At 47.7% G+C, this 18034-nt stretch overlaps 1 protein-coding gene across 2 annotated transcripts in view; it reads left to right on the top strand.

Moving 5' to 3' along the window:
- MYO5B (myosin VB) overlaps positions 1–18034 on the top strand; it is a 150449-nt gene that overhangs the window by 51678 nt on the left and 80737 nt on the right. For both annotated transcript variants that reach the window (XM_063421447.1, XM_063421446.1), the window contains exons 6-12: positions 55–198; positions 1568–1649; positions 5252–5359; positions 7511–7620; positions 9940–10205; positions 15023–15104; positions 16607–16747. In XM_063421447.1, coding sequence (XP_063277517.1) covers positions 55–198; positions 1568–1649; positions 5252–5359; positions 7511–7620; positions 9940–10205; positions 15023–15104; positions 16607–16747 — 933 coding nt within the window. The remainder of the gene's footprint in view (positions 1–54; positions 199–1567; positions 1650–5251; positions 5360–7510; positions 7621–9939; positions 10206–15022; positions 15105–16606; positions 16748–18034) is intronic.

Raw genomic sequence — 18034 nt, 5'->3', positions numbered from 1 at the left:
AAAGTCGAAAAATGCAATTAAAATTTAATGTTTAATTTTATTTGTTTTATGCAGGCCATTGGAAATGCTAAAACAACAAGGAATGACAACAGCAGCCGCTTTGGGAAATACATTCAGATTGGCTTTGATAAGAGATACCACATCATTGGTGCCAACATGAGGACGTATCTGCTGGAAAAATCTCGGGTTGTATTTCAGGTGAGGAGTTGTGGGGCTTTTTCCTTTTTTACTTTTAGGTGCTGTATTTCAGGTATTCAGTAGTCTGTGTCTTTTCTGTGAATTACGAAAAAAAAAAATCTCTGTACAAGTAGAACCACAGAATCATTTAGGTTGGAAGTGACCTTCAAGACCATCGAATCCAACTGTCCTCCCAGCACTGCCATACTCATCACAGAATCATCATCATGGAATGGTTTGGGTTGGAATGGATCTCAAAGATCACCTCATCCCACCCCCTGCCATAGGCGGGGACACCTTCCACTGTGCCAGGCTGCTCCCAGCCCTGTCCAGCCTGGCCCTGGGCACTGCCAGGGATGCAGGGGCAGCCCCAGCTGCTCTGGGCACCCTGTGCCAGGGCCTGCCCACCCTCCCAGCCAGCAATTCCACTCCAATATCTAAACCTACTCTCTGTCAATGGAAAGCCATTGCTCCTTGCCCTTTCCCTCCATGCTCTTGTACAAAGTCCCTCTCCATCTTCCTTGTGATCATGTCCCCAAGTGCCACATCCACATGGCATTTAAACCCTTCCAGGAGTGAGGGCTCCAGCACTGCCCTGGGCAGCTTGGCCAGGGCTAGACAGCCCTTTCCATGGGGAAATTGTTCCGATAGCCAACATAAACCTCCTCTGAGACATCTTGAGGCTGTTTCCTCTTGTTCTGTCCATTTCTTGGTGGACACAGCTTCCAGATGTGTCTTTTGGACTCAGTCTTGGAGTTGTTCATTTTTCCAGCCTTGTGACCCTTGTCATGGACTAAGGTATACCTGGGAGAGTTGTTAGATGAAGAGCCAGGGAGAACAGATTGCAGGCAGCAGCGTTCAGTTTTGAGGATGAAGGTGGGGCTGAGAAGGCTGATGTCTCTGCCACAGTACATCCCTTGGGTTTCTTGTGCAGGCTTGGTTTCTGCCTGGGATGTTGATCAGAAGCAGCTGCAAAAATTTTGTCCTTACACAAAAAAAAGAGTGCCCCAACTACAGAAATCTTAAAAAACTGACAACTTCGAGAAGCCACAAAGAGTAAATCACCTTCTTTTATATTACTGTGGGTTTGCAACTCAGTGCTTGCTGCTTCATTTAACCTGGCTGTTCCAGGGAGGGATAACATGTGAAAGGTAATACAGAATTATTTACTTCCTTTGCCAAGTGGGCAAGGTGTGTTGGCCAGGCTGGGCACCTCCTTTCTCCCAGATGGCAGGGAAAACATCCTTGTGTTGGTGTCAGTTGGTGGGGTCTCGGTGGTGGGGAGCAGGGGATGGGGCCAGGGTGCCCTGGGCTCGGGGGGCACCAGTGTGAGGGTGGGGCCACTGCTGTGACCTATCTGTGCCTCTGGTAACTCAGTTTTTCCCTGCAGGCAGAGGACGAGCGCAACTACCACATCTTCTATCAGCTCTGTGCCTCCTCCAGCCTCCCAGAATTCAAAGACCTCGGACTCAGTAAGTGCTGGCACACCCCTGGGCACTGCTGGCTGCTGCCTGGCTCTGAGGGCAGCAGGGGAACGTGGTGGGGTCAGAAATGCAACTCATGGGTCAGGCTGCGTGTGCCCGGGCAGGGGGAGCAGGGGAGGGAGAGGAGATTGAGGGGATTCTGCTGCTGGGTGGAGCACAGCCTTGCTCACCCCATCACCAGGGACGTGGCAGCTCAGGTGAGGGTGGGCAGGCCCTGGCACAGGGTGCGCAGAGAAGCTGTGGCTGCCCCTGCATCCCTGGCAGTGTCTGGGGCTGGACTGGATGGAGCTTGGAGCAACCTGGAATAGTGGAAGGTGTCCCTTCAAGGTCCCTTCCAACCCAAACCATTTTGTGAGGCCGTGATTTTGCAAAAGTTGGCAGCAGAGCTGCAGTGAAACTACATTGCTGTGGTATATGCCAGCTGGTGCAGGGAGATCATGTGTTAATATTGTACCAACCTTGCACAAGGTGTGTATTTTAAATCAAATGTGAGTGTGGGCTGATCTGTCCAGTGTCTTGGCAGGAGTGATTGTGTCCTTTGAATTCATTATAGTTCTTTTTTTTTTAATGACTAACTCCTGGAATGGGCTGGGTTTTTTTCCCCAGGATTTGCAGCAAAACCTCTGTAGAACGTCTGATTCAGAGGGCTTGCACTTGCAGCAGGTAGTGCAGGGATGAATTTTAATTTTTCTTTTATCTTGAATATTTGCTGTAGCTTAGAGAGAAAAGCTAGGTGTAAACCAGGCTTTTTACCTATTTTGAATAGTGAGCAAGGCAGGTTCTGGTCCCACCATAGGGTCTTGCAGGAGTTACCATCCACACTGCAGTGGAATGGCAAATGAAGAGAGGGGCTTTCAGTTTCTAGGTAGTTCTGAGCTTGTCTTAAGGACCTTTTGGGTCACTGTAGGCACATTGCACACACACCATATTCAAGAGTTTCTCCCATGGTTATGTGCTTCATTTTTAAAAGCACCCTGGGTAACAATGATGTCTGCTGGCATCTTAAAATTCAGACTCAAGTTATTTCAGCTCCATCTGGAAGACGAGCTGACGTGTGAGAGCTCCAGCTGTGAAACCACTGCTCTCTTCTTGGGAACATGTGGATCAGGGGAAATACCAGTCTTGCTCATCACAGCTCTCTAAAAGCATCATCTGTGTTTGTGGTGGCTGGTAGGAGTGGAGGCTGAGAGGCCTTTGCTGTGCTGTTGCATCACCCAGGACATGTTTGTGCTGCTGTGACTGTGGCTCTCAGCTTCAGCATCTCAGGGATGAATGTGTAATGGCAACAGCTGGCAGTGCAGGAGGAGTGGGTGCCAGGGCCACTAAGCCTGCAAGGAAGCCTTCTTGAGTCATTCCTAATCAAAATTTGGTGCCAGTGCCTGTCAGTCTCCAGCTGCTCTCTGTGGCACTTTGCATTTGCTGTGTCACAGCGTGCACAGTGCTCATCGGGTGCTGGAAATCGGGTGCTCTTTCCAAAGGTGGAGGTGTGTGTCCTGGGTGTTTCCTGCCCTCTCACCTTGCCATAGCTGAAAAATGCCTCCCCAAAGTGTTTTGGTGGCTGTCAGATGTGGGGCTGCTCACAGGCTTGGTGGGGACAGGGATGTGGTCTTGTGAGCTGCTGCTGTTGATGTGACACAGGCTCTGCCTTGCCCTGTGGGGCTGCTAGTGCTGGGCAGTGGTCTGTGGGTGCAGATGTGCACAATTCACTTACTTTTCTTTCTTTTGAGTGATGTTTTTCATTTCCAACTTTGCCTTGGATTTACTGGCCTGCTTGAAGATGACTAGTCAGAACTCAGATTTATTTCCCCGTGTGAGCTGTACCTACCTGTCAATCTTGTCTTCCCAAGGCTTATACAAAACAAGAGGTGTCTGGATGTGAAAATCCACTTTTTATTACTCACGGAGGAGGATGTATATTTTTCCATCTGAAAAACAGGAGCTATTGCTTCTCCTTTGGGTCTTGCACATACAGAGAATTGTTATTACTTCCTTCTATGTTGCAAGATGCTGGAAAACAAAAAGAGTCTCTAAGCATACATGAGCCCAGCAGAGCAAACCAGTGTTGGCTTCAGCCAGAGGGATCCTAAAGGCTTAATTTTAAACTAGAAAGTAAATATTTGACTTTAAATGGTGATGTGCAATGCAAGTGCCTTTTGAAGTGTGGTGTCTAGCTTAATGATGCCTGGGCAGTGGTGCAAGGCGGGAATGTGTTCTATTTGTTTGCAATGAATCAAAGGGTTTGCGTGGCTGTTAGAATAATTATGGGGATCTTGAAATGCACAGATTGGAGTCAGTTCTACCAGGGATGGCTTGAGGCCGAAACAGATCCCAGTGAGAATGTTTAGAATTGGAAGCTGATGTCCTGGTCCCATCAGCCACCCCCAGCCCTGGCTGCATCTGCCAGGGCACTGTGCAGCAGCATCAGGCTGATGTGAGTGTGATGTGCTCCACCGTGGTCTGGGTGAGCTCCTGTTGTGCTGGGGGACCAGGAGGGGCACTGTCTGCCCGACCCCAACCAGCACTTTCTGCCCCTGGTTCCTGATGCTCCAGCAATGGGTGGAATTACCTAAATCTGTGGGTTGCAGGGCTTTGTATGACAAAAATAATCAAGTGTTTTTCTTTACAGCCTGAAAGCACAGCTAATGCAGAAGCCTGTGGGAGGCCTGGGAAGGGATGGGGTGGTGCTTCTGGTGGCAATTTGAGTCAGGAAATGTGCCGATTGCAGTGATTTTAAAGGTTACCACTAGGCTGGTGTGGAACACAGCAGGCTTTTTCTCTATATTCATGATGCTTGGGAAATATGTTTGTGTGTGTTAATGAATGGGTTTTGACAAACGACTCCTACTCAGTTCAAAACAGGCTGAGGCTGGAGCTGAGAACTGATTCTGGGTGGGGAGGCTGTCCAGGGGCTGGTCTCCCCCAGCCCTCGCAGGGGAGAAGCTCTGGCTCTGCCAGGGCTCAGCCAGCAGCTCTGTGCACACATCTTGCTGCTCTGGGCCTCATGGGGGGCCTTGTTTGAAGGAGGGGGATTACATGTGCAGCTTCCTTAAGTGGACGCAAATCCTGCAATCTCCTCTTGCTGCATTTGCATTGGAAATGCCTCTCAGCTTCCACAGGATTTATTGGTGTCATCCTGGAGTCACTGTGCTAAAGCACAGATGTTCAAGTGGTGTAATGCAGGCACCGTGAGCCATTCTCCATTCCCTCTGCTCCCAAGGATTAAGGCTTTGTGTGGAAAAGGTGTTAAAGTACCTGAATCAGTCACGGATGTGGAATTTCTGCAAGTAGTCACCTCAGTATTTGAAATGGTCTTCCCCCTTGTGCTGGAGCTGTTACTGAAATCCCAAGTACACCACACCACTGCCCTGACTGAACTTGCTGTGGTTTCATCAGAGCTTTCATCACTGCAAGAAGCAGCCACAGCCACTTCCCAAGGTCCTGCTTTATCCATTCCTGGGCAAGCTGTGGTTCAGAGGACAAGGTGCCCTTCAGGGGTGGGGGACAGGGAGCATCCCAGTGCACCTTCTGGGCAGTGGCTGCAGGGGAGGAGTACTGCTTGCTGATGTATTTCTCTCTCTCTTCTCTCCTAGCATGTGCTGAAGACTTCTTCTACACTTCTCAGGGAGGTGACACGTCCATAGATGGCGTGGACGATGCTGATGACTTTGAGAAAACCAGGCATGCCTTCACCCTGCTCGGTAAGGGTTGCTCTGCTGGGAGCCTGCCCAGCAGAAGTCTCTTGCAGTTGTTTTCAGTGTTTTGCCTGAGTTACAATGTTCCTGTTGACCTACTTGGCTTTACTTTGCTCCTCAGTAGGAGCTACAGAAGTGTTTCTAGCAGCTGTCTGTGAAGCAGCAGTGAAATGGAGAAGGATGCAGGATTTAAGAGAAACTTAAACCATTTTGAAGTCAAAGCAGGACTGCAGTATTGACTTGCTATTTTTTACCCTGTTTACAAGCAGGGAAAGAGCTATTACTCTGCAGTTCAGTCTGTGTTGTGGGTGAGGGTGATGTCACTTCTTGGATCACAGCGTTGTACCGAGTAGCTGATTCCTGGAAATAATGAGCTGAGTACATCCCTGCTGTGCAGAGTCCACTTCTGCATGGCAGCTGCAGAAGCTGTGGCTGTGTCCAGCCCCCGTGCTGCCAGCAGAGCTGTACCCTGCCTGCAGCAGGGCTCTTCAAAAGGAAAAACAACCGGGAAGGGAAAACTTGCCCAGTTTATTTGTATTTATCTGAAACCGAGTTTATAAATCCTGGTCCGTCTTGGTGCCTCTTGGTTGCAACCCGCAGGTTGGGAGAGGAGCTCAGATATTCACAGCTGCCTGTAAAATCCCCATACCAGCTGTGCCTGCAGTGAGTGTGGGGGCTCACTGTGAGCTGTAGAGCTGCAGTTTTTCACCAGAATTTGTCCTCATTGTGTTTTAGATGGGCCTCATCTCTTTCTTTTTGGGGTCTTGTCTCTACCCTCATCTTTTGTTCAGCTTGTGTCACTACTGTTAACTACTCAAAAAACATTCCTGGTTGCTCCAAACTTGTCCATAGGACTGGGGAATCCAGGGAATTCTCTCCTCACCCCCTTGGCATGTGTAGTGTCTCTTTGGTCCCCTTCTCTGGCTCCCCAGGCAGCTCCCCAGCCTCCTTGCAGGTCCCTGGGGAGCCCTGTGAGAGTTATCTTTCTCTGGGGCCGGTCTGATGAGGATTTTCTGTTCTCCAGGTGCTCCTCTGCCTCTGCTTTTCCTCATTTTCCTTCAGTGTTCCCCAGCTCTGCTTCTGTTCAGGGCCTGGTGAAATTGCCACTACGGTTTCCAGTCTTGCCTTTTTGTGGGTAACAAGAACTCAAATTGGTCTGCAAATCCCCAATCCTAGCCAGGCTTAACTCCAATTAAGAGTTCCAAGTAAGAGCAGAGCTTTGCTCCTTTTTGTAACCTTGAAACATTTCTCACTGTGCTGATAACAGAAAAATCCTGAGAGAGAGAAAGGGAAGCTCTGGATAATTCAGAAACCAGCAGGTGATGTCTCAGACCTTGGGTGGGTAATTAGGACACCAGCCTTGAGCACAAAAGGGACACAGAAACCCAGCTGGGATGTTAAAGAAATGCAAGATATGGTGAGAAGGCCATGTGCAGGCTGCTGCTGAGCAAAGCTCCTGCTGGAAATGCCTGTAAATACTGGGGATGCCTGTAAAGAAAAACAGATAAAGCAAAATGTAAATAAAATAGATAAAGCAATAACATCTTACACCCTCACAGCACAGTGAAGACCCACAACACGTAGTTCTTGTTGAGACACTGGGGACTGTAAGACAGAGCTCCCCATCACTTCCCAGGAAGCAAAATGTAAATAAAATAGATAAAGCAATAACATCTTACACCCTCACAGTGAAGACCCACAACACGTAGTTCCTTTTGAGACACTGGGGACTGTAAGACAGAGCTCCCCATCACTTCCCTGGTGACTTGCTGCATCCAGCTGTGCCACCGGTGTGGAGGCGTTGTGCAGGGCTTTAATTTTCCCTTCTTTCTGTGGGACATTGGCAGTAAGTTGTAATTTCTGTGCTTTGGCTGTCAGCAGACTGCGACGACAGACAAGCAACTCCTTGTTCTGTGAAAGCTGCAGAGCCCCTGTAGCTCTGATCCTGTTGAATCACTGTGGAGCAGCATCCTTGGGTTTATATTAAACCCATCTGTGTTAAAATTGAGAGTTTATGGTGTATTTATTGGAAGAAGCCTCATGATTCTGAAAACCAATTGCCTCGGAAAGAAATCAGACACTGCAAACACCTTCAAATAAACTTAAAATCGTGTTTCATTTTCCGTTGCGACAATCAGCTGTCAATTGTTCCCGCAGGAGTGAAGGAGTCTCATCAGATGACCATTTTTAGGATAATTGCTGCCATCCTGCACCTGGGGAACTTGGAAATCCAAGGAGAATGGGACAGGGAAGCCTGCAGTGTGTCGGTAGGTCACCCTCAGGAGGGGGCGCGTGGGGAGCTTGGTGTGCTCAGGAGTCAGGCTGTGTTCATGTGCTGAGCTTCACAGCAGTGTCCTTTGGTAGAAGTCCTTTTTCCTCCTGGTTTTCTTGGCCTTTTTTTTTTTGTAAACACATCAGAAGTTCCTACTTGCTGTGATTGTCCTGGGAAATAATGCGTTATTCCTCCTCTCTAGCCAGCCTGCAAGCGAGATTGTTCAAAAAATTGCTTACATGCCTTACATCCCAACCCACCTTTAACTCTTCCTGCTTCCTCAGAGCACCCGGTGCAGGTTCCTGGGGACGTGTGGCACTGATGGTGACACCAGCACAAGGTGTGATGCTTTACAGCCACTTTCCTCCAGGCAAAGCCACGGAGCTGCTGTGTGTAGTGTGGCCAAAGGAGCACTGCATAGTTAATAAGCAAAAATAAGTAACACTAAAGATGCTTTAGAGGCATTTTTTCCTGCTTCTGTGTTTGTTCAGAGGTGGGGAAAAGTAAAGCAAATATATGGAAAATACTGTCCTGTAAATTATTGTTGCATCCCAGGCTGAGTTGTTTGTTCCTAATTAGAGTATTAAAAGGGTTTTGCACACATTTTAGTGCTACCCGTGAGATAATATGGTGTTCAGTGAGTGAGATGCTGGGGGTAATTTACTTGATATTTGGCAACGTGGCTATGTGAAAGCCGCCTGCTTCAACAATGTTGAGTTCTGTTAATGAAGTTCATGTTGTTTAATTACCTTCAAATGTAATTGCAAGGTATTAAATCAGTTCTGGTGCAACCTTGGCTCTGTGGTCAAAAAGGTATTGTAGCAATAAAACATCCTAGAATTCTTGTAAAATGCATTTTTTCTGCATCCCAAGCCGTATCCAGCATTTCTAAGTACACTTACCTAACTGGAAACAATTTACTTCCAAGAGATATATGTTATTACACAGGGGAAGGGGAAATTGTTTTCTCATTTCCCAAAAGGCAGTGCCTGCTATCTGACCATGATAGAGACACATAACTGGTTTGTATTAATTTCAGGGAGAGGGGAGGAAATATATTGCACTAAAGAAAATGAAGTTCATGAAGTTTCATTTTATTAATTGTGCAAAGCCCAAGCCATTTTCGTAATGCACGATTTATAACTTTATTATTCAGGATGGAGTTATTTTGTAAAAGGCATGGTGTCATGGCATACCCTAAGCTTTAGTCTGAGGCATGACCAGGGTTGTTCTGGGGGAGTGTAGTTTGCAGCTCGAGGAGGAGTGAGGTGGAGAATTTTTTTTCCTGTGGAAATCTGCTCTTTGTGAAAGCTGAGAGCTCAGGGTTAACCAGAGCAAGGCCAAGCCTTGGTTCCACCGTCCAATGTGAGCTGTCCCACCCTGTCTGTGAGGACTGGCACAGCTGGATGGGTGTCACTGCTTCACTGTCCCCTGCAGAGAGACACAGCTTTCCCAGGACAGTTACAAAAAGCTGCCATTTCTTGTGCAGATCTGTGAACTTGGGTGTTCAAATGCCAGTTTGGGGTGTCACCAGCCTGCTGACTGTCTTGGTTGGGAAAGACAAGTGTCTGCCAGGGAAACCTGGGGCTTCCCTTAGAATGGAGAATGTAAACCCCCCCCCTCCAATTTATTACAATTTTGCAATTGAGGGTTTTCAGGCAAAGATATGGGAATAGAAATAACAGTTCTTTACTAGGAATACTAAAAATACAAATGTAGTAGTACAAAAAAAAACCCCAAGCAAACAAGCAAAAGTCTAGAAACCTTGACAGAGTCAGAGATACAACCTGACACCCTGTTGGTCAGGGTGTTGGAAGCATTCCAAATAAATCCTCTTGGAGTAACAGATGTGCTTCTGTTGGAGTAGAGGTGATCCTGTAGAAGGGGCCAGTGGTGGTGAGATGGGTCTGGTCTTCCTGTGGGAAATCCAGTGGAAAAAACAGGCTGCACTGCTGGTCTGAGTCTCAGTTTTTATCCAGGTGGGAATGCTTGGCTCCTCCCCCTCAGTGGAGCATCTCCCACTGGAACGATGTAGTTTTATCAGTCATGCAGTGAGCCTTAATGGCCCATTAACAGCAGGTATTCCCCCAGAGGGAGCATGGGTCCTGGAAGAGGAGGAAAGAAATACTGTTCCACCTGGTTTTAACAGCTGGCCCAATAGCAGAAAGACACCCATCCCCTCCTGCCCCCCATGAGACAAAGAAAAAACACCTCTTTAACCAGTTTCAACAGATTTGGAGTAGAATACATGCTTTTGGTTATGTACTGCATTGCAACCCAGGACACTGACTTTGCTTCTGGTGCCCCCTCCCAGAGCGAGGACGAGCACCTGAGCAGCTTCTGCAGCCTGCTGGGCGTGGAGCACAGCCAGATGCAGCACTGGCTCTGTCACCGCAAGCTGGTCACCACGGCCGAGACCTACGTGAAGAGCATGTCCCTGCACCAGGTGGTGAACGCCAGGAACGCCCTGGCCAAGCACATCTACGCCCAGCTCTTCAACTGGATCGTGCAGCACATCAACAAGGCCCTGCACACCACTGTGAAGCAGCACTCATTCATCGGCGTGCTCGACATCTACGGGTAGGCACCTCCTCAGCTCTCCAGGCTGCTCGATGAGTCCTTTGTAACTTGTCTTCTCCTTCTTGCAGAGCACACTCTGCTTTGGCTGGTGGCAGGTGACGGGAGTGATAGAAAAAAGCACAGAAAAGTACTGTGCAGTTTGCAGTTTTGATCTTCCTTCAGAGCGTGCAGCCTTCAGCACAAAATGGTGTATGTGGGTCTGTGTGAGCACTGTGTGTGGGATTTACCTCCCATGCCCTTCCTGTCTGGGTTTCTGCCTCCTGTGCTGTTTAAAAGATGAGCTGGGGCAAAGGTGCTGCTGTGGAGACCAAAGACTGCCTCATCTTGCTGTGGGGTTTGAGGACACTGCTCTGCTTCATCTGTGAATCCGCTGCTGCAGGGTCCTGGTGCAGTGAGAGCTTTCAGAGCAGCTTGGGAACCTGTGGTGGGGATATAAGGTGCAAAAAGCTCTTGCAAGGCTTGAAGCCTTTGCCCTCAGGGGCAGTGAGCCACTTAAAAATTGTTCTGGGCTACCCTTACTGCCTGGTTTGTCATCTGGCACTTGAGTGGTGGTAGAAGAGGGACGTGAGAGTTGTCTGAGTTCATTTGAGCTGAAGTGCTGCAAAGAAGCAGAACAGAAGGTGGAAGAGAAAGGAAGGGTTTCTGTCAGCTGTGGGGTGGAAAAGGAGAGAGGTCTTGTGGGTCTGGGTTTTTTCAACACCACTTGTTTTGTTGTGTGTCTCTGGGCAGCAAGAGCAAGAGGGGAGTCCCAGGTGGCCCGGACAGGTCCATGCAGCAGGTTCTTGCAAGGCCACATTGGATGGCACCTGGGACAGTGGAAGATGTCCCTGCATGTGGGGACTGTGACCTTAAGAGGTCCCTTGCAACCCAAAACTGTTCTGGGATTCTGTGGTTCTCAGTGGGACAGCAGTGGCCTCCTGCTCTCCCTTAACACATTAAGGTGTTGAACTGCTCCTGTTTCAAAGAGGAGGGTGGAATGCACAGGTTGCAGCTGCTCCAGGAACCAGTCCCTAACCCAGAGCAGTGGCTGTCCTTGCTTGGTCCCAAATCCTGTGTCCTCTGAGGGTCTGTCAGCTCTAGGAGAACCTCAAGTTCAGAATGAAATCCTGCCAAAGCAGTTCTGGATCAGAACAAAAAGCAGCGTGACTTTAGGGCTATAACACCTACACAATTGCTGGAACTGGGTCTTGTGTATAAACCCTCCCACGAGGTGTCTACAGCTGCTGGTGTTTGGGATGTTGGTTTTGACATCTGGATAATCACAGCAGCAGAAAGGATGCCAGAAAGTGCTGGAGCACCAGTGCAGCCCCACTGGCTGCTGATCTCCATCAGTAACTGCTGTCACATGGCAAGATTTGCAGGAACAGTGCTGTCAAGGGTGGTAGCAGGACAGTTCTGTTTGCTTTGGGATTTCAGTGGGATAGCTTGAGATGGTGGGGTTGCTCTCTCTGGTTTCCAAGTTTCTGGGTTCTCTTGGGAAGATCTTAAATATGGCACAGCCTGGTTGAAGGACTGTATGACATAAAGAAGCTTTTTCCCATCTCTGTCCCTATGAAGAGAAATTTCTGCAGGCTGGAGCATGGTAAATAAAGCTTTGAGATGGAGCCCTGTGGGCAATGGTGGGTCCATCAGGAAACTGCAGGCCTGTGTTAGAGGATCAGACTTTCAGAAATCTGAATGAAAAGAGACTTGAGGATAAGGCTCATGAAAGATTAAGCTGGGCTTGAAAATCTGTTAGTGTGGAGGAAAAACCTCCCTCAGCTGCTGGTCCGTGCGTCATGTCCAGAGCGCAGGCCAGCTGATGCTTTCACAGCCCTGGTGACACCAGCAGGGTTTTTCTAAAGGGCCTGCAGGTCCTACTGAAGAGGCAGATTTGCAGGGGAAGATGTCCATGTTCTTGGCTGAAATGCTTATGGGAGTCTGGTGTCCTAAAATGACCATAAATCCCTTTGTAAATGTGTGTTGCTGTCTAAATGCTGAGTAATTAGCAATACGGGGAGTATGGGTGATGATAGCCTGACTCTGCTGAGCTTTATAGTGGTTCGGTTCTCCTAACTCATGTGTTTTTGGAGCTTTTAATGCATTTTTCTAATGATCAGATTTCTTTTCCCCCCAGTGGATGTTGGTTTTTCCTTTCCTTTGAGAGAGGGATTGAGCTGGAAAGGCAGAGAGCCTGCAGCCAGCTTCACAGCACATCCTTGACATCCTCAGAGCTTCTCTGTCCCGGTGCTCTGGGGGAAGGACTGTCCCTATGGGTGGGGTTTCTAGTGATGGGATCCAACGAGAGGATGCAGAAGCTGTAGGGGTTTTCTTCCAAATTTCTAATGCTCAACTTTGCATCCTTAACTCTCTGTTAGCACTGAGGTGAGAGGATACAGCATTGAAAGCCTTTCTGTATTTATGGAAATGGTGTTATTTCCTGTAGCACTAATACATACTGAAGTCAGTCAGAAGAGTGGATTCATGTGGCACTCATGGACTTGGTGGGAACAGCTTGTTCCCCCTCTTGTTTGCCATGTGAAGTGTGAACACCCAGGAGACCAGCTGTGTGCTGGACTTATTCATGAAGTTTAAATATTTTAATACAAACCTTGGTGCTGCAGAGGACTTAGGAGAGACCAGCCACACAGCAGAATGCGAAGCAGCAGAAAAACCAAAATACAGCATTTTCCCCTTGAAAATCTACTTACAAGAGCTGTCCCCAGGCTGGATGTGCCTTCTAGGGAGCCACAGTGATGTCCTGGAGTGGTGCACCAAATTACAGTGCACTAAAGTGAATAGAGACCAAACTGGCACTGTTTTGCTTTGCCCATCAGGATGTTGCCTCAGTGCAGTCACTCTGAGCAGGTAGGGCTTCCTGGTGAGCACACATGTAGGGCTGGCGACTAATCTGCTTTGTCAATTAGCAAATTGTGCTAGTAGAGTCCCTTAATTAGCCACTTTGTGAGTTCTCCCTTGGAGCTGGAGTTGTACAGCAGCTCTGCCCCTGGCTGGTACTCACTGGGAGGGTTGATAAATCACATCTGGTGTCTCGGAACAGGAGAAGTTTCTACTCCAATTTCTTTTCCTCACGTACTCCTGCCCTCGTTGCCTTCCACGTAACTCACCGTGCATCTCCATCTATGTTTTAATTAAATCCTTTCTTGGCCTGTTGCTCTGGGCATGAGCCTGCAGAAGTGGGTGCTTCCAGAGCCCTGGGATGTCACATTCCTGGAGCTGCAAGAGCTAGAGGCAGCAATTCGCTCAGCCGCACAACTGGCATCGACTGCTCTGAGAACTCTCCAAGGACCCACATCACTGAGGGCCAGGCCACGTGTTTGGTGCAAACATTTGTTGTCCAGGCACCAGATTCTGTTGTGTTGAAGACTGTAAAGCCCAGTTTCTGGGAAGGGAATGGATTAAGCATCCTCTGCTTGGCTCAGATGGCACCAGCTGCGGGGGCAGTGCTGGGCAGGCAGAGGGAAAGCAGTCCCAGGTTTCCTTAAGGACTGTGGGGGTGATAAAAGCCAGCTCATTTCTCCCATTCCCCTTTTTCTTTTGCCATTTGGCATTGCATTTCCCCAGGGACGCTGGCATTTTGTGTGGTGGTGGCATTGTCACCTGAAAGTACCCGGAGAGTAATTGCATCCCCTGGGTAAGAGCAGGGTGGTCCTCAGGAAGTGGCAGAAGTACTGATTATTTTGAGGAAGAGAGGTTGGAAAGAAAGGGCTTCATTTATTCAGTGTTTAAAGACTGTTCTGCCAGCTCCTACAGTGCCTATTACCCGAACAATTATTTAGTCACATATTTATCATTACAGCAGCTTACTCATTGAACACAGGAAGCCTTCCCACTTCTCCCCTTGGTTTAATCCTTACAGTCATGTGTCAAAGACTTTTATTCCCTTCTCCCCTCCAACTGTGCCCTAAAAATAGAAATATAAAACACATAATTCCCAGTGGTAGCTCAAAATACCTTCTTTGGGTTTTAAGAGCAAGCCTGGCTCCCTGTGCCTGTCCCTGGATGTTGTGTGCTTCAGCCTCGGGGGCTCTGCTGGCTCCCTGCTCCTTACCTGTGGTTTGTCTTACTAAAACTGCATGTTTTTTCCTTTCTAATTGTGACTAAGAAGCTATTTTTGGGCCTATTTTGGAGCTGATGTGTGGCAGGGTAGGATAATGTTTTGGTGTGGGGGAGCTGTGGAAATCCTGGTGAAGAGGAGGATCACTGAGTCCAGCACCAAGGTCCCTCTAAGGTTCCTCTAAGGAACGTGGAGTTGGAACTTAAATCACCATTTTTCCCCTTCTCCCTTCTAGAAGTTGCTTACTCACGTGTGTCTAATTTCTGTGCTAACAGGGGTGCAGCACAGAAGCTGTAATTACAAATTTAATACCTTCTTTTTCTGCTCTATTAAATTCCATTGAAAATAGCATGCCGGGTCTTTTAAGACAGCAGCTACTGTTTCTTCATCACCTTTGTGGTGAATGTGTATTTGGGCTTAATATTTCATAATATCTTTCCCCAGGAGAGGCAGTTACATCTCTTGTCTCAGACAGAGCTGATGGGCAGGAAGCTGCAGTCGTGCCAAATGTCTCCTTTGTGTGTAGCAGGAGGAACCTCCTGAATCCCTCGAGTTGTGCCAAGCAAAGATAGATGTTTTGAGGGAAAAAGGTGTAGATCTGGGATAGGAGGAATGGAAGGGATGGTTGGGTAACCGGTGTTCCCCATCACACAGATGCAGGAAAATTTATGCACACCATTGCAGGAAAAATTGAAAAAAAAAAAAAAAGAGACTTTGAGACAAAGCAGCGTCTAATGCTGATTTATTCATTGCTTTGCAGGTTTGAAACTTTTGAAGTGAATAGCTTTGAACAGTTCTGTATCAACTATGCCAACGAAAAGCTCCAGCAGCAGTTCAACTCGGTAAGGTCAGCTTGGAAAGGTTCCATAAAACTGAGCAGAAAATGTAGCAAGGCAGGATTGCTGTGTGTCTGGATTCTGCTTAATGGATTTACCTGCAGCCTGGACAGATCATGTGCATCCTTGGGATGCCTCTCTCCTAGACATTTCACTGCAGTGGTTCCACATATTCCTATCAAGTTGGAAAATGTTGCTTTGTTGATGTATTAACTTGATCTTGGAAATGGATTTGCGTGTGGTTTGTGCAAAAGCTCACATATTGCTCTGAATAAGTATGTAATTTGCCTTTTTCTTGGTGCTGTTTCAATCCCAAAACAAAACCTGGATGGTCTCATGCTGATTTCCAGTGTGAATTAAATTATGGCTGTGGAAACCTTCCTGTTAAGCATAGCTTAAACCTGTGAGATGGAAAGTTTATATTAAATAACAGTATTGGGAACACTCCCCACTTTTCACTTGATATGCCTCACAAAATCCAGAAATTTTCCTATTTTATTAGAAAAAAAGCCTTTACCTTCGCTGGAAATGGAACCAGTAAAGAGCTGTCCTCTGCTTCAGTTGTACGTAGGGAAAAAATTACTATTAATTTCAGGATACAGGGGAAAACTTGTTAAATTAGAGCATTTCAGTACTGCAGATTAGTTTGGCCCTTTGAAACCATATCATATGCATGGACATGCACGTTTTCAGTCTATCTAATGCATCAGATAGATCACTGCTGCTAAAAATGAAAAGTAAATGATGGATTGTATTTGCACTATTCATATCATACTTGGTATGTCTAACTATCACTTCTGAAGCTTATAAATTCAAACTCTGAGATGACATGTTTGAAGAGATTTTAAAAAGCTATCTTTGAAGGGGAAAAAAAAAGTGCATTTGAAAAATCATTTTTTAATATGCTTTAGAGTATCTCAGAAATAGCTGGAGACAATTTATCTGCTTGGGCAGAGGTCTGAGATACGTAAGCCATGCAAAGATTTTTTTTTTTTTTATTATACGTTTTTTAAAATAAGACTTTTCAATTGAAGTGTCCCTGAGTCAGCCAGATGCTGCTGCTGATACCCCTTCTGGGGTGATGGGTGCTCTTTGTGGGGAGCTCTCAGCCCTGGCTGGGCTCCCAGCTTGTGAACCTGCTTCAGGTCACTGCTTTAATCAGCAGGGCAATAAAGCAGGGGAGGGTTTTTGTCAAGCTAAGAGATATATGTGTCATTGCCACATCAGTAGATGGCTTCCACCTCGGCGCAGTGACAGCTTCAGTCATTTTGTAGCAAAAGTCATTTCAAGCCTTATTTTTCCCCATGCCACAGTTTCCCAGAGTAATGGTTTTATTTTCCCTGCCAGGAGCGGGGCTGTGTGGATGCAGGCTGTGTGTGAGGGCACCCAGAGCCTCTGTGGCTGCTGGATGTGCTCGTGGAATGCTGAACTCCAGCAGGGACGAGGGGAAGGGGTGTGCTCTGCTGGCTGGGGCTGCATTCAGTGACTCTGCTTTCTCCCACTCCCAGCACGTGTTCAAGCTGGAACAAGAGGAGTACATGAAGGAGGGAATCCCCTGGACTCTCATAGACTTCTATGACAACCAGCCCTGCATAGACCTGATAGAGGCCAAGCTTGGGATCCTGGACCTGCTGGATGAAGAGTGCAAGGTAAAGAGGTCCTCCCACCTTTTCACTGATGTCCTTGTTTCTGTAAAAGATCAAACAATGGGATTTAATCTGTGGTATCTTGCAGGTGGGTAAACATCTCCTTTCACGTGTGTTGCTGCTGTGCACATGGGAAGGGTAGGCTTGGGCTGGCATTTGCTTTGGTTTGGAAAATTTCAGAGCCTCCTGGGCAGGTGTTTGCTCCAAACCCAGGTACCTGCACTCACCATGTGCAACCAGTTCTCGTGTGTCTGGTCTGGCTGTACTGAGGAATAGCCACTGTTTGAGACTGATGTCTCTGGCATTGCCCACGAGCTGGAGCTCCTCTCAAGCCTTATTTTGTCTGAGTCCTCTTGCAATGGTTCTCTAAGGTGAAGCTCATTGCATTTGGCGTGTCGATTTCAGAGCTGTAATATTGGAAAGCAGTTTGCTCTCTTTCACCCTCTCTCTCTTGTACTGGCCAAAGTGAAATATTGTTTGAAATTTGAGAAGAAAAGCCAGATTGACAAACTTGATGACAATCCAAGAGAAAGGTTGGACTCCTTGTTCACACATTGTTCAGTCATGAATAATCCAATATACATAGGAACGAGGATTGTCAGAGGGCAGATTTCCTTGGAAAGCTGGAATGCCTCTCTTGAAGCTCTTTGATGCTGGAGATGTCCTGTTGGAAGGGGATGGGGACTGCCTTCTTGCTGGGTGTGGCTGCTTTGAGGAGCCTCAGCCTGATGTTACTGTGGGGTGACCCATACTGTCCTGAGGAAGGGTTTCCCTTGAGACTTGAATGTATTCTGTGCCAGGAAATGTCCTTCTGACTCTGGGAGGGCTCTGAGTGCTTCTGAACAAAGGCAGGGAAGAGTGAGACAAAGCGTTGGGAGAACTGAAGTTGATAAGGGCCCCTCACCAGCATAGCCAAGGTGATAGAAGGGACCCAAGGAATTGTTGTGTCTGTTGGATCCGTGAGCACAGGACAGATCTGGTGGCTGAAGAACCGAAGTGTTGTATTGTACCAGAGGGAAAGGGTAGAAATCCATTTTTAGACTACTTTCCTTGGAAAAGGACATAGCACCTGTGTTTGTCTGGAATTTAGGTGACCTGTGAAGTGTTTGCTGTCCCCCAGGTACCAGGGCTGCCTTCCCAGGCACGACAGGGCTGTCCCAGCCTGCACATCCCACCAGTTCAGCCCTGGTCTGGGCTGCAGACACTCTGGCTGCATCTCTGGGTTTAGCTGGAGTTGGGGCTTCGCCCTTTTCAAGTCTGCTCTCAGGAAATCTCCTTAAAAATGAGAAC

Source organism: Prinia subflava, chromosome Z (assembly GCF_021018805.1).
Source record: "Prinia subflava isolate CZ2003 ecotype Zambia chromosome Z, Cam_Psub_1.2, whole genome shotgun sequence".
Classification (NCBI taxonomy): Eukaryota; Metazoa; Chordata; class Aves; order Passeriformes; family Cisticolidae; genus Prinia; species Prinia subflava.
Note: the sequence above shows the minus strand (reverse complement) of the source record. Positions and strands in the feature narration are given on the sequence as shown.